The sequence below is a fragment of the Trachymyrmex septentrionalis genome, unplaced genomic scaffold (assembly GCF_001594115.1).
Source record: "Trachymyrmex septentrionalis isolate Tsep2-gDNA-1 unplaced genomic scaffold, Tsep1.0 scaffold87, whole genome shotgun sequence".
Lineage (NCBI taxonomy): Eukaryota > Metazoa > Arthropoda > Insecta > Hymenoptera > Formicidae > Trachymyrmex > Trachymyrmex septentrionalis.
This window is the reverse complement of record NW_017306059.1, coordinates 4,359,001-4,373,339: the sequence shown is the minus strand read 5'-3', so window position 1 is coordinate 4,373,339 and position 14,339 is coordinate 4,359,001. Positions and strand designations below refer to the sequence as shown.

At 30.7% G+C, this 14,339-nt stretch overlaps 5 protein-coding genes across 7 annotated transcripts in view; 3 read left to right on the top strand and 2 right to left on the bottom strand.

The window, feature by feature from the left end:
* Window positions 1-5,724: 5,724 nt before the first annotated feature.
* On the top strand, window positions 5,725-6,296 carry LOC108755348 (chromosome transmission fidelity protein 8 homolog). The gene is made up of 2 exons (XM_018498278.1): window positions 5,725-5,822; window positions 5,917-6,296. Exons 1-2 carry the CDS (start codon window positions 5,803-5,805, stop codon window positions 6,251-6,253), a joined length of 357 nt encoding a protein of 118 aa, XP_018353780.1. The 5' UTR covers window positions 5,725-5,802; the 3' UTR covers window positions 6,254-6,296.
* A 53-nt stretch (window positions 6,297-6,349) lies between these two features.
* LOC108755351 (small nuclear ribonucleoprotein F) lies at window positions 6,350-7,216 on the bottom strand. The gene is made up of 2 exons (XM_018498281.1): window positions 7,117-7,216; window positions 6,350-6,680 (listed from the first exon to the last, which is right to left on the bottom strand). Exon 2 carries the CDS (start codon window positions 6,662-6,664, stop codon window positions 6,398-6,400), a length of 267 nt encoding a protein of 88 aa, XP_018353783.1. The 5' UTR covers window positions 6,665-6,680; window positions 7,117-7,216; the 3' UTR covers window positions 6,350-6,397.
* A 168-nt stretch (window positions 7,217-7,384) lies between these two features.
* Window positions 7,385-8,588, top strand: LOC108755328 (leukocyte receptor cluster member 1 homolog). The gene is made up of 3 exons (XM_018498257.1): window positions 7,385-7,495; window positions 7,558-7,657; window positions 7,782-8,588. Exons 1-3 carry the CDS (start codon window positions 7,473-7,475, stop codon window positions 8,559-8,561), a joined length of 903 nt encoding a protein of 300 aa, XP_018353759.1. The 5' UTR covers window positions 7,385-7,472; the 3' UTR covers window positions 8,562-8,588.
* Window positions 8,589-9,930: 1,342 nt separating this feature from the next.
* LOC108755292 (zinc finger protein 616-like) lies at window positions 9,931-12,771 on the top strand. Its single transcript, XM_018498214.1, has 7 exons — window positions 9,931-10,625; window positions 10,753-10,857; window positions 10,932-11,137; window positions 11,218-11,393; window positions 11,461-11,913; window positions 11,972-12,178; window positions 12,266-12,771. The coding sequence occupies exons 1-7, from the start codon at window positions 10,059-10,061 to the stop codon at window positions 12,685-12,687; spliced, it is 2,136 nt and encodes a 711-aa protein (XP_018353716.1). The 5' UTR covers window positions 9,931-10,058; the 3' UTR covers window positions 12,688-12,771.
* Window positions 12,772-13,443: 672 nt separating this feature from the next.
* Window positions 13,444-14,339, bottom strand: part of LOC108755478 (trimethylguanosine synthase) — a 6,421-nt gene continuing 5,525 nt past the window's right edge. For all 3 annotated transcript variants that reach the window (XM_018498505.1, XM_018498506.1, XM_018498507.1), the window contains 3 exons: window positions 14,140-14,271; window positions 13,774-14,072; window positions 13,444-13,668 (listed from right to left, as the gene is read on the bottom strand). In XM_018498505.1, coding sequence (XP_018354007.1) covers window positions 13,561-13,668; window positions 13,774-14,072; window positions 14,140-14,271 — 539 coding nt within the window. In that variant the 3' untranslated portion in view covers window positions 13,444-13,560. The remainder of the gene's footprint in view (window positions 13,669-13,773; window positions 14,073-14,139; window positions 14,272-14,339) is intronic.

Here is a 14,339-nt window from a genome sequence, read left to right as displayed (position 1 = left end):
CTGGATTATGCGCTGAGCGATGTAGGATGACGATGGAGGATGAGAAACCGCCTTATAAGTTAGCGGAACAAAGTGAGCAGAATTAATTCTAATTAACATTTTTATTTATTGCACATTTGTTGCTAAAAAGTTGCCAAAGAAAAAAATTTTTTGCTTTGCCAATTTTTTTGAAATGATGTTTCGCTAAAGGAAGATTAAGTTAGCAGAACTGATGTCTGATGAATTAATACTAAGATGATCTGAATTTGTTGCTGTCGAAATATGCAAGTTACGAATTTGTTGCTTACAAAATTCCAGGGTGGGGAAATAATAGGTGTGAAAATCTCTCAGTATGCAAGAAGTTACAAAAGATTATCCTTAGAATAAAACTTTAAGCAAGCACGAACAAATTTTTTACTAATGTTTTACTCTTCTTTAAATGATGTTTCGCCAGCACGCTGAGGTTTTTCGTTATTATTTACACTTGTTTCGTAGGTAATGGATTAAAAACTAAAATATTCGACAGCAACAAACTAGCAACAAATTCCTACGTTATTTTGAAGTAGATTGGTTTTGTTATATGTATATTGATCCGTTAACTTAATCTTCCTTTAGCGGAACATCATTTTAAAAAAAATTGACAGAGCAAAAAATTTTTTTCTTTGGCAACTTTTTAGCAACAAATAAAAATGTTAATTAAAATTGATCCTGCTCACTTTGTTCCGCTAACTTATAAGACGTAATGAGGAGGTGCATTGGAGACAGCTAGCTACAATTGACGCGATCCTAGATTTTGGATTCGGGCTCTACACACACAAATAATATATACATATAATATATTTATTTTTCTTTGCGTTTGCACTCAACAAGCATTATTATAAATTGTTTAATATACATATATTAAATATTTAAAATCTGCATTAAGCATCTGATTTATTCGATTTATCTATTTGCGATTATCAGGGATTCGGACAGAAAAAATTCCGAATAACGGTCCTACGCTAAATCCAACTTTTGATTCCAGTTTTTTTATCATAACGGTTACCGGGTTTGGATTTTGATCGTTTTTGGGTCCTTTGGGTTTCAATTTTCGGTAATTATATACCATAATGATCACATAGTTATCACTAAAAGAACTGAAATCGACACCGAAATTGAAAGTTGGGTACCTTCGGACCGTAATCGTAACCAGTCGAAATTTTAATGTATCCGTAATGTATCGATAATATAATTTCGGTCTGAGCCCCTGTTGATTATGCATATGTTTTTATTCAATACATAAAAGTATTCGCATGCACCAGTGCGCATTAATATATTCAATCGAATCCACAAATAATAGTTTAGAAATTAGTTGACAAGTAATTGTTATATTATCATGTAACATACCGTGAAAAATTGTGAAAAGATCCTATAAAATGTTAAAGTGTTAATGCGAATTAAGAGTAAATTACGTTTATAATTATGTATATACAATAATTAAATTGTGTACATAAAGCAAATGTGTATTATAAGAATTGTACAACATTAAAAAATTGCGAACATTACTACTAATCGTAAAAAATTATATGTTGTTATGTAAGATAAAAGCATGTATTTTAATTGCATTTTTAAATATTGCAATTGTATGATTTATACATTTTAAAACTTCTCATATATATATTTTATAAATTAAGCGAGCACAAAATTTTGTAAATCATCTTGCAAATATTAAAAACATTCGTTCCAATAATTTAAAACAATCATTTTTAATAATTGTGAATATAATCATTATAAAGAATAGTTTTCAATTAATTGGGACGAATTGATATGTAAAGTAATTAATGAATTAGTTTCGATTATGCAAAATAAAATCATTTTGCAAAATCTTTTAAAATAACGCTGTTGATTGTTCGCGAAGTGATATTATGATATACATCGATATAGGCGTTATTGTATATACATAGGTTTTCATAAAATCAACGAAATTTTACATACCATAACTACCACACTATCATAAACATAATACCAATAATCTCATTCTTATCACCAATATCATTATCCTTCCTTTCATTAGTCATTTAAATTGTATATTGATATAGAGAAAACTCCATCCAAATGGAACATGTTAATGATCCGGAGATATATATTATAGAAGATTATATAATTCATTCGTTCGTTCTCGTTACTTCATGATATTAATACATTTTATGAAAATATTTAAACATTCTTTCAAAACTTTATCTTCAAAAATTTCTAACTCTTGAATAATCAAACTCTATATTATAGAGACTCATCGATACATATGACCAGAGAGAAATAAAAAGCATGTACATTACTATTTAGCTAACTACTATTATTATTAGCTGTTAATAGAGGCAGCATAAATAATGCTATTGTTACTATTATGCTTTTCTAGGTGATATATTTTCACGAAAGTATCGTAATAAAAGAATTGATATGTAGATCTCTCACACTTATGGGAACTTCTTCTCGCTTTCATAAAATCTATCCGTCCGCTGAAGTAGTTGTTGAATCCATAACCAGCTTTTTCTCATACTTTAATAATTTAAAAAGAAAAATATTAGGACTCAATATATTTATGATCTATGATTTGTATTTTGAATTAATACATCGAAATCTCTATGATAATCTGTTTCACAAATATTTACAACTAAATTTATAACTCTTTAATCTTTCATCGGAACGAATTAAAGTATGTTTATTAAGATTAAATTGTCCTAAAAACAGTATTCTTATAAATTTTTTCTTTCAAAAAATCTTTACGTAATGATATATTATTTAAGAATTATGCATTTTTTAAATACCATTAATAAAAAAAATATTAATATTCTATTTCTCTTAAACGTAGTATACGATCCGGAATTAGAAAATTTACAAATAAGGTATATATGCTACTAATGTTAGAGGCCAACGCTTTTTACGAACAGGAAACGAACTATAAAAAGCACAATTACACGTAGAACTTTTCCACCTTCTCCTTAATAAGTTTCCTACTTCTCATCTAAGAATAGACGTTTCGTACGAAGAATTAAAGATTTCTAGAGTGTAGCGCGAATAAAAGAGGCATAATAACATCTAGAATAACATGAATGAAAGTATCACTTTCCTATTTCTAATCGTTACCGCGCAGTTATCTTCCTCAAATATTTTGTACTATTCTTAGAGATATTATATGTATATATATGATAGATTTTTGTACATATTATAAAAATATTCATATGTACGTATTGCACATATACATTTTACGCAAACGGATGTAAGCACGCATAATTTTGCGAGCGATATTGCCTTAGCGCATCTTTCCCAAACTTATCGCCTAATTCTCGATTAATCACATAGAATAGATAATCAAAGCTCTGGCTATGTATAAGATTACTGTACATCTGCATACACGTACAAAGCTCGCTCCTGGATCCTGAATGTAAATATTAAGGGGAAAGGAAAGAAAACTTGTTTGTGAAATATTCACGATAATCGCGAACTCCGATATCAACTTTATCTCGTCAGATCGCGTAAAGGAACGATCGAACACCGAATCTCATTTCATACAAATCGGCTCCTGCGACAAGTCTCATTCATTTCTCATTCTTCATTTGTCATAGATCATTTCGATCCGTATTCATACAGTCGTAGATCGATCCACGATTGATCCTCATTTCAGGTTTGAGCTAAGTTTGAACTAAAGATTGAACCAATCAGATTTATTAAATCGTGGTTTGAAAAGCGCTTTTCAAATAAAAGACTGATTCAAACCTAGTTCAAATCGGATCTCAAGTTGAATCTATGAATATAATCCTTCGAAATTTATATTTTTTGTATCGATATTATATCATTTCCACGTTTCAAATCGCGCGAAATTTGGCGAATTTAATTTAAGATCTGTGCACAAAATGAAAACAATAAGTGTATCTGTAAAGTGCTATATGTGATCGCAGGCACAAATTTTATTATTAACTATACGAATCTCGGAAAGGATTACATGATACTGTCATGTCGACAGTAATTCTCGATTAACAAGCGCACCTACGAATATTTATTTGTACTTTTACGTGTACACGCTATTTACAGATGATGTATGAATGTTTATTTAAACGGAGATGTGTGCTGTGATTTACGTCCAATGTACTTACTTCAGTGTGAAGAGAAGAGAATCGAAAATAAAATAGAAATACAAATATGCGTGATATCAAATTGAAGTACAATCTATTTATATGATTAAATTTTCCTATTTATACCTACATACGTTTATCTTTACATCCGTCAAGTATTTTCACAAATTTTTTGCAAGTGCAAATTAATATTCTGTAAAGGCTCTTTATTTTAATTATAATTTAATTTGCGATTATAATATCAATTTTACAAATTCGATAAAATTATTCAAAATTATTTATCAGAAATTTTATTTTAGATTTTGACATTTATAATTTAGTTTTGTATGGATAATAATAGAGGAAAGCCTGCTATTATGAGATAGTCGCCTAATATGAGATAGCGGCATTTCTGCTAAATTAATAAACACGATCTATTAATTCTACCATGAATTTATTGCTCTTGGATTGAAAATTATTTAGTAGAAAATTCATTATTAGATCATGCCTGCATTATAAAACAAGATTTTAGAATTTAAATGTCTTCAAGTTTCATTGAGATGAGCATTTAAACCTTGTTTGTTATTTAATAAATAAATATTTGGCAATAAATTCTTCATGTAATACAGTAAGGTCATACTAATATAAAAATACGGAATATGTTGAATTATTTAATTATACAGAACTTAGATTTGATAATCGTAAAATAAGGCGTGGAAATCGTAATATGAGATACTCAGGATATTCCTAATATGAAATAATCCATGCTCGTATGTTACAGTGAAAATCGTTGCTAAAGTATAAATGTTATTATACAATAATAAAAAAGACAATCGGGATGAACGTTGAATGCCTATATCTGCGATGCTTGATTCCAACTACCTGAAAACGAGTTCTGGGTATAATCTATCACATACTCATTTTTCGCGCACGCTGGCTGTGTTTGTTTGTATTTTAGAAACATTAAATAAAGTTTTTTAATTGCAATATTGATATACTTTGCGTTTTACTATCGATTTCTCGGGGCATCTCATATTAGGAGCACAATTTTTTGACTTTTTGATTTGCTCACATTTCTTTAATTTTCAAAAAAAAAATGGAATTTGAATTTAATTTTATTAAATTTAAATTTTATTTTGTTTTATAACGTTATCTTAAAGTTTATTAAATTCCCTTCAAAATGACCTATTATTTGTTTAAATTCTATCTATAGACTTCTAGCATTTATCCAAAATGAACTCGGTATCTCATAATAGGCCCGCTTTTCTTCTATATATTTATTATATCATTACGTTATTACGAATTTGACAAAAGCAAATCAAAATCATTATTTAATTGTCAAATATAATTATACAATCATATTTTTTCATAGATTTGTTACAAATAGAAAAATATACAGAAAAATAATACAACTGGAAAAAAATATGTATATTTAAGAAAAATTGCAAAAAAGTTGCAACATTTTCGTTCTCATTAGATTTTCAAATGCACAAAAATGTCGAATCGAAGGCAATCTCACAGTCTTTCCGCGCCCTAGAATTCGCTGATTTCCAATGCAATTTCTCACTAGCTCCTAGGGAATACTTATGTTTCACTCCATGAAGAGACTGTTTTCTGTTCCTGTACTAGAACTTTCTTTAAGTTCTAAAAGTGTACACTGGTTCAGCCACAGAAAACAGATTTTAGATTTACAAACGTAATTTTTGGCGCCATTTTAGTGCCTAACCTAACAAAGATGATCGTGCCGATCAAAAGGTAAATCATAATTTGTTCAGTAACATTTTATTTATTATGAAAATCGAATAAACTTTTTTTGAATATCAAATAAATTTTAGTGATTTCTTTTTAGAGACGGAAACATAGAAACTTGGGCTATTATAGATCTCCAAGGCGATTTAAAATTCGAAACGATTGATAATCCAGGCGATCAATTAATCGGCGATCTTCACTTCACAAAAACTGGAGTACCTATATTAATTATCGGAATTCACGTGTTACATGGAAAAGAAGTAACACTTGATAAGCCACTGCTTGTATTGGAGAAACATCATGATACGAGAGATGAGACAATGGAGGAGGAAACTACGACAAAAACAGAGTACTTTGTGAAAGCTATTGTGAGAAAGAAACTTTTGTTTAAGTCAAGACCGAAACCTATAGTAACCAATGTACCAAAACCATGTTAAGACAGGTTCAAGATACTATTGTACTTGTGCTTACATATATGTATACAACATTTCATAAGAAATAAAATGATTTTATTGAATTAAATTAATTCTTAATAATACAAGGGATTATAATAAAAATTAAAGTATTAGATTTTTGTCGTTTTAATCCTTCATCTCGCCCTCTTCATCTGATTCTTCTACTCCTCTTATATACATAACATTGTTACACCTGATTAGTACTTCTCCAAGATTTCCAGTACAATTGCCCTCTATATGTTCTTCAGTGTTTGCAAGCTGCAAGTTCATATATCCATCAACGGAGACGAGGTAACCTTTATATTCGTGGCCCCATTTTAATTTCACCATGACTGGTTTCCCTGTCAAACCATTTAGGAATGGCTTGGGATTTATTGGCATTGTCGCAGCCATGATGTAAATCTGTAATCTGTATTTTAAAAAATGTATTAGATACATGTTATTTTGTTATTCATAAAAATAAAGTATTTGTAACACAATCCTTCAGAAATATATTAAAATATCAACTTTTATAACAACGCGAATAGCATAGTTTTTTTTTTCTAGTAGTTTCTATTGAACGATGAGCAATGAGTGCCTTCAACTTTATTTTGAGGTTATAACACCTTTTATCATTTTTCCGCGCGCGCGCGTTTCATACTTCAAACTACATAGTTTTCTCAATTTTCTTTACACAATTGTAAATAATTTTCTTTAACTGTTCGTGTTTAATTAAACACGAATAGTATCTTCTATTATGCCGGTTAGATCAAAGTACACATGCAAAAATCAAGTAGCATTTGTGGCAAATTTTAATAAAAACACAAATTATGTTACAAACAACAAATATAAAAATATATACTTACTTTTTAACAGAAACGTAAATACAAAAATTCTTCGTGCACAGGCACGTGCTCGATTTCGATTACAGCAAATGTGTTTGATGTATACGGTACAAATCGCATATGTTTATACATTCTTTCACGAGCTGCCAACTGCAAGAGATAAAATCTCATCTACATGTCCAGAAATTGTATCCAATCAGAAAATCGCAGGAAGATCTTGTCCAGAAATTGTATCCAACAGAAAATCGCAGATCTTGGTTTAATGCGTTTGTGAAAGTTTGTTTACATTTGTTAATGTCTATCTATTGGATCGTCTAAAGCAATTGGAGCAATTAACCTGGCAATCTGATTTTGTTATATTGAGAGGTTCGCTGACAATGAATATTTTACCGAAGAAAAGGTAAGACAGATGCATTCAATTTGTATATATCTTGAAACTGATTGTTTGTTGTGTTCATTCAGGTGGCATGTACGAACGAAGGAGAATATCGCTCGTGTACGGAGAGACGAAGCGAAAGCTGCAGAAGAAGAGAGGATTAAGAAAGAACGAATTCAGAAAGCAGTACGTGATAAATTGTTTTTAAAAGTTTCGATTATGTATATCTCGTATTTTACTATCAAAAATTATTTTTGGACGTTTTTAGGTATGGGCTTAATTTTGACAAAGTTCTTTTATTTTTCATTAGGAAACAGAAGCAAGAGTAGATTTGTTAAGACATCGAGCAAGATCCACGTACGATGGTCGGTCAACAACTGAAGGTTCTTCTAGCAAGAAAATAGAACATGTCAACTTTTTTGCTGAGCTTGAAGATGGAAAAATTGATTATAGTAGACCTAATACAGAACATGAGAAGGAAAAGAAGGAAGAGAAAGAGAAATATGAAAAACAGATTGGATATTTGACATATTTGGGACAAGATACCAACGAAGCAACTGGGAAAAAAAATTGGTACGAAGAATTACCAAAGAGATTAACGGATACAGAGAAAGACGTGGAGATAGAAATAAAGAAGAAAACCTTAAACGATCCAATGATTGATATAAAGAAGTATCTCAAGATTATGCATTCTAAATCTGAAGATCATTTAAAAGTAAAAACAGAGAGCATTAAAAGAAAGCATCGTGATTCTGATAGTTCTCATTCCAATGATGAAAGGCACAGTAGATATAAAGATAAAAAACATAAGAAAAACCATAAACATTCAGAGAAAAAAGAGGATAAAAGTGAGACTGGTACAAATATAGAAAAATTAAGAGCAGAGAGATTACTCAGAGAACAAAGTGAAAAGTTAAGAACTGAAGCATTGTTGGCCAAAGTGAGGGGTGAACCAATGCCTGTTGTAGCACCAAAAACTCCTAAACCTGCTATAAAACAAAAATATAACTCGCAATTCTTTCCTGAAATTGCTAGACAAAATGCAGAGAGAACTCCCAAACATTCTAGACAAAATATGGCAAGTCCTTAAAATATATTATTTTTGTATCTTTTTTATTCTGAGAAATTGTAATTATAATTGTGTAATAATCTTTATAATTATACATATAATATATGCATATAGAAAATTGTTATTAAGTTGTATAAACTACTCCAAATGTACAGTATATACAAATATCATAATGTTATCAAACAGACTTAAACTATTGATTAATATATGTATGTTTAATTTTAAAATATTAATATTTTTTATTTTACGATAATTCTACCTCGAAATTTAGCGCAAAATTTCCACAATCGAGGATATGGAGTGCGTTCCAAATTTACTGCCAGTACTGAAAATCTATAGTTCACATAAGCTATAGAGTTTTTTTTATGTACCCAATGGTTGCATGAATATGCTTATGTGTGTTCACATTAGGCTTCCTTTTTAGCTGAACTTGCACGGTTCACTTTCCTTTTTTTTCTCTCCAACCTGAAGAGAAAAGGAAGAAAGACGAACTATGCAAGAACAAAAACTTTAGCTGAAAAGAACAGATCTACGGTCTCCTGCTTATCCCTATCATATATAAAGGCGTATTCAGATTCCTATCTAGGTACTCCCCAGATGTCATGTTATCCTTGTGTAACGTTCGATAAACAACAAGGATGGAGTGATACTTGGGTGATACTCGAATGGGAATCTGGGGTCATATTCTTGAAAAGAAACGTATACAAAAGTTTAGGGAATGCTACAGTATACGTCACGTATACTGTATACTATAGTATTTCCCTAGACTTTTGCATACGTTTCTTTTCAAGAATAGAGCCCCTGAACTCAGCATAAAGTGATGCAAGATAACTTTTGCTCCAGACAGAATGAGAGAGGCACACTAAACTCGTGTTTTCGTGCGTCGCCTCACCGGTGATTCTCTTGTCACTTTCCGCAATTCCCGCGCGCCAGCATAATCACCGTAGCCGGAAATCTCGAACCAGACGCCGTGTGCGAGGTGTTAAGTGAGAGACACGATTTTGAATTCGAATAGAATTCGAATATCTTCGCGAGTGCATCTCCTCGCTTCAACTTCATCGCGCGTGGTGTCCGATTTGTCTCTGCGGAGACGGCAGCGTATCTCGAATAGTGCTTAGAGTTCGCAGAGATAACCTCATCATTCCGTATTGATGTTGCATGTACATATATGTACATACATTTAGGTGTTTACGCGTATTTCGCGATGGATATAATTAGTGAATATTGAAACGAATCCGTGTAATTTGTCGCGCTCACATTTATCTCGGGACTGTTTAAACTCTAAATTGGAACTCGTAATATTAAACTATTTACATAATAGAGTTTATATAAGATGTAACATAAAATTGGAATTTTGTTTTAAGAACAAAAAAAAGGATATTACGACAGATTTTAGCCGAAGTGATTCATGGATTGAAATTGTGTTGCGAGTGACATTCTAGTTAAATTAATCGTGTAAACATCTTGGAACGTTTGTGTTGACACTCAATCAGATTATTCTACGATTCTTCATCAGCAATGACTGAAGAAATGAATGACATATCTTACTTAAGCTATGACATAAATGGTACAAGATACATTTATAAACTTGCACCATCACCGACAGACATTATGAAGAATTCGGCAGTGAGTGAAGAACAAACTACAGTTGATATTGCTAAGGGAAGTGAATTGGACAGTGGAGAAGAACCGATTTCATTAGTGTGTTTGAATGGACAGGTATATGCGATTAAGAATGGAGTGATTGAAGAGGTGGGTACCAACCTGCAATCTGTAGAACAAACGAGTTACAATGAAAAGGCACTCTTGATGTCAAAGAATATGGAAAATAACGAAAATGATTATATCAAGAATGAGAATATAGTAATCGAAAGTCCATACAGACAAACTGAGGAGCAATATGAAGTCGCTACAGAAGAAGCAGTGAAAGATCTCGTTGGACAAGATAACAACATTAACGTCGGTGATTTCTTAGAAGTTGTGACTGCTTTTAAATGCAAGATGTGTACTTACCTGTCTCAGGACAAGATACAATTATTAGATCACATTCAGAAACTACATTTAAATACTACTATAGATATTACAGTAAGTAGATCTCTAGACTCCAACTGTAGTTCACACAATTTTAATCAAAGTAACTGTATTTTGCTTAGCAGAAGCAATATAAAATAATGCAATATAAAAATTGGCTTACTTTTATTATTATATGTAGCCAAAGGAAGAATCTAAAATGGATGAAGTAAAAATAGTTTATATGTGTGCGGAGTGTTCCAACTGCTTCCATTCTTTTGAGGACTGTAAAGAACACATGATTAATGTAATCATCTTAAATTTTAATTTTTGAAAGATAGGCTACTTTTATCTGGACGATATGATAGAAATTTCTTCTAGGATCATCAATTAACAGATATTGCGAGTGATGAGGCTGGAAAAGAAAATTTGACAGACCTAACGAATCCTAGCTTGGTAACTGAACATGAGGCTCAACATATTGAAAGCAATGAAGCAGAAAAAGATCCAGTAAAAATTTCGAAAACCTTAAATTCAGAATATATGCGTAATAGGAAAATGATAGAGTCAGCGGAAAGAAATGTCAAGTATGTAATTCTCCAAAAAAATATGTATTATGTAGAACAAATCTTTTACTTGTTATATTTAAACGTGCAATTTTTGCAAGGTGTTCTTATCAGGGCTGCCAATACAAATTCGCCTCGGAAGAAATTATGCAGCAACATATTCTTTACCATACAGAATCTGAAACTGCAACAACATTTAAATGCACCATATGTCGAGATATGAAGTTTACGAAGTGGCGCCAATGTAACTTGCATTTATGGAAGAAACACCAAATTGGTTTGTAAATATAAGATAAATAATATAAGAAAAAATTCACATTTTTATGTACTCTTTTTTTATGTAGACATAGGCTTGTTTACCTGCAAAATTTGTAAAGTCTACAAAAGTGCTACCATGGTAAAACTCTTGACGCACATGAGGGTACACAGTGATACTCGTGATTACAAATGTCCCGATTGTGAGAAATGTTTCAAACAAGCTAGCCAGTTACGTAATCATCGCATAATGCATTTAGATCGCAAAACATTAGAAGTAACTCGATGGTATACTTCTAAGACATGCGACATGTGTGGTAAAACATATGCGAATTCAAAATGTTTAAAGAATCACATTCAAGCTGTTCATTCCAAGTTACGTCCGTACGTTTGTAACGTTTGCGGTCATGCTAGTGCCAGAAAGGCAATGTTACAAATGCATTTGCGTCAACATACAGGAGATAAACCTTTCAGCTGCGAGATTTGTGATTACAAAACTGGAGATCACAATACCTTACGACGGCATATTATGCAACACACAGGTGAGTTATATTACATCCAAAATTAATTATTATGGAGTAACTTAATTTCTCACTACAGGATTTCGACCGTATAAATGTCCACATTGCTCATATAGCGCGATACAGAGTAGCAGTTATAAAAATCATTTAAAATCGAGGCATCCTTTGATGTCTGGCTTATTCACATGCGATCTGTGTTCTTTTAAAACGGTGAAAAATGAAAGTTACATCCAGCACTTAGGTGACCATGAAAAAGGTTTAATAAAATCTAATGTGCAGAAAAAAGGTAACATTAAAATTTGTTGAACTGCTTGCAATTCTTGTTTAGTAGATATCTTTATTTATACTTCTTTACTGTTTTTTTTACATGCAGATAGCGAGAATGTCGAAGTATTTCCCGGTAACATTGCGGCAGCGCAATTAGTTTATAGCTGTTTAGGTGCCTTTTCGAAAGATGGAGATACATTAGAAGCTAATTTGATGTCTTCCTCAACGTCTGCTGATGGCACTTCTCAAACCATCACGATACAAATACCATCGAAACATCTCCAAGGTTCATTATCAACAAGAGAAAGTTTAAACAAAAATGATTCTATTGAACAAGAGGATGACGAGACAATGCATTGCTTCTTAAAAATACCTAGAGAAGAAGAAGAAAGTATAGACACTGGTGGTATAACCATACCTGCAGAACCTGAAGAAAGAAGTATTAGAACCATTGATATTGAAGAGACAAACATAGCAACTAGTGATATTGAAGAAACAAATGTGACAAATATCGATATTGATTCGTGAAATTTACAATATATAAAATAGTAATTAATGCCGAATGAAATGTCCTCCAATTAAGCAAGTAACACAATATTACACATTATAATAACAAACAAGTAAAAAAAGCTAGTCAATATTACTATTTTTTTTAAAAAAAGCTTAATGAAAGAAAAATAAGATTAATGTCTTGATGGAAGTGATGTTTATGTGATATTTTTTCTGATATATGGAAACGTATATTATAGAATTAATTCTAATTTAAATTCGAGAATGTTTTTAGTAACTATAATTTTTAAAAAATGAAATAAAAATAAATTGTGTTACAGAATTTCGAAAATTTGTTTTTACTATTTTTTATGATCTCCATTTTTAATTATTCTTACTAATTAAATTAGAACTTATTATACAATATGTGTGATAATGTATGGTATATTAAAATTATTTCAGATCCATTATTTTCTTGCTATTTCAAAAACTTTATTTTGCCATATTCGGATTTTTTTTTGTTTCATTTCACATGAACATTGTAAATACATTTCTCCATTACAAATAAAAATTAAGTAATTTTCACATTGTTTTATTTAAAAATTTCATGAAATCTTAAGTAATAAAAAATTTTAAATATATCATATTTTTTTTTTTTCTTAGAGATATATTTATTAAAATTAAAATTATATATGTATATATGGAAGAACGTACATAAAAAAATGTAAGTTAATAGAATTTGGAAGTTGTAAAATATAAATTACATTATCCTTCCAAATATATAGTACATTTCCAGTTCTCACAGAGTCGAGTTAAAATACTTTCTTAACTGAAAAGAAATATCACGATTTTGGTTCTGATAAGCAAGTCGAAATAATGTGAACTAAAATATTTCTTATTTCATCACTTAAATTACGTCCTGGCCAATTCACCATAGTAAGCTGTACAAGCAGTAAACTTCCCATTGAACATGTTTTGTTGAATTTCCACTTTGTTATATCTTTCAGTTAACATTATAATCTGTAATTATATACATTTGTTTTTAGACACATAAATGTCAAGTTTACATGGTAAAATTTCAATTAAATCATTTAATTATTACATTATTGCAAACATATTATTTACCTGCAGAGGATCTGAATTTCTAGGAAGATAATAGGCCATATGTTGAGTGATTCTTCTTGCTGCTTCAAATATACTTCTTCCACCAATGGGAGGCATAATACTTTCGAGATCAAATACTTTTTTCTTTATATAATCAGGACCGCCCCATGGCGGACTCAAAAACACGACATCTGCAACCAACTGTGGTGCTAATTGCAGGAAATCTCCAATAATAAATTCTATCCTATCATCCACACCATAAATTCCTGCATTATGCCGAGCGATCTTAATTTTATTAGGATCGATGTCTATGGCAATTACTGTAAAATACAATCAGTAAATATATTTTTGTCTTACATAGATAAAGTTTTATATAGATAAATGTACCTCTTTCACATGTAAATGCAAATTGAATGGCATTGCTGCCTGCACCACAAAATGCATCAATAATTGTATCGCATCTACATCTTCCTGCTATATCCTTTGCTATTTCCTCTGGTGTTACGGAAAACCAACTCTCTAAAAAAAAAATAGATTATCATTTTATATATTTTATGTACATATATATATTACATTATATATATATA

What these genes read in the sequence shown, in the direction of transcription:
- LOC108755348 (XM_018498278.1), top strand. Translation starts at nt 5,803, where the DNA reads ATGATCGTGCCGATCAAAAG. An exon ending in ATGATCGTGCCGATCAAAAG is followed by an intron (nt 5,823 to 5,916) that starts GTAAATCATAAT and finishes ATTTCTTTTTAG; the next exon opens with AGACGGAAACATAGAAACTT.
- LOC108755351 (XM_018498281.1), bottom strand. Translation starts at nt 6,664, where the DNA reads ATGGCTGCGACAATGCCAATAAATCCCAAGCCATTCCTAAATGGTTTG.
- LOC108755328 (XM_018498257.1), top strand. Translation starts at nt 7,473, where the DNA reads ATGAATATTTTACCGAAGAAAAG. An exon ending in AATATTTTACCGAAGAAAAG is followed by an intron (nt 7,496 to 7,557) that starts GTAAGACAGATG and finishes GTGTTCATTCAG; the next exon opens with GTGGCATGTACGAACGAAGG. An exon ending in AAGAACGAATTCAGAAAGCA is followed by an intron (nt 7,658 to 7,781) that starts GTACGTGATAAA and finishes ATTTTTCATTAG; the next exon opens with GAAACAGAAGCAAGAGTAGA.
- LOC108755292 (XM_018498214.1), top strand. Translation starts at nt 10,059, where the DNA reads ATGACTGAAGAAATGAATGACATATCTTACTTAAGCTATGACATAAAT. An exon ending in GTAAAGAACACATGATTAAT is followed by an intron (nt 10,858 to 10,931) that starts GTAATCATCTTA and finishes AATTTCTTCTAG; the next exon opens with GATCATCAATTAACAGATAT. An exon ending in ATCTAATGTGCAGAAAAAAG is followed by an intron (nt 12,179 to 12,265) that starts GTAACATTAAAA and finishes TTTTACATGCAG; the next exon opens with ATAGCGAGAATGTCGAAGTA.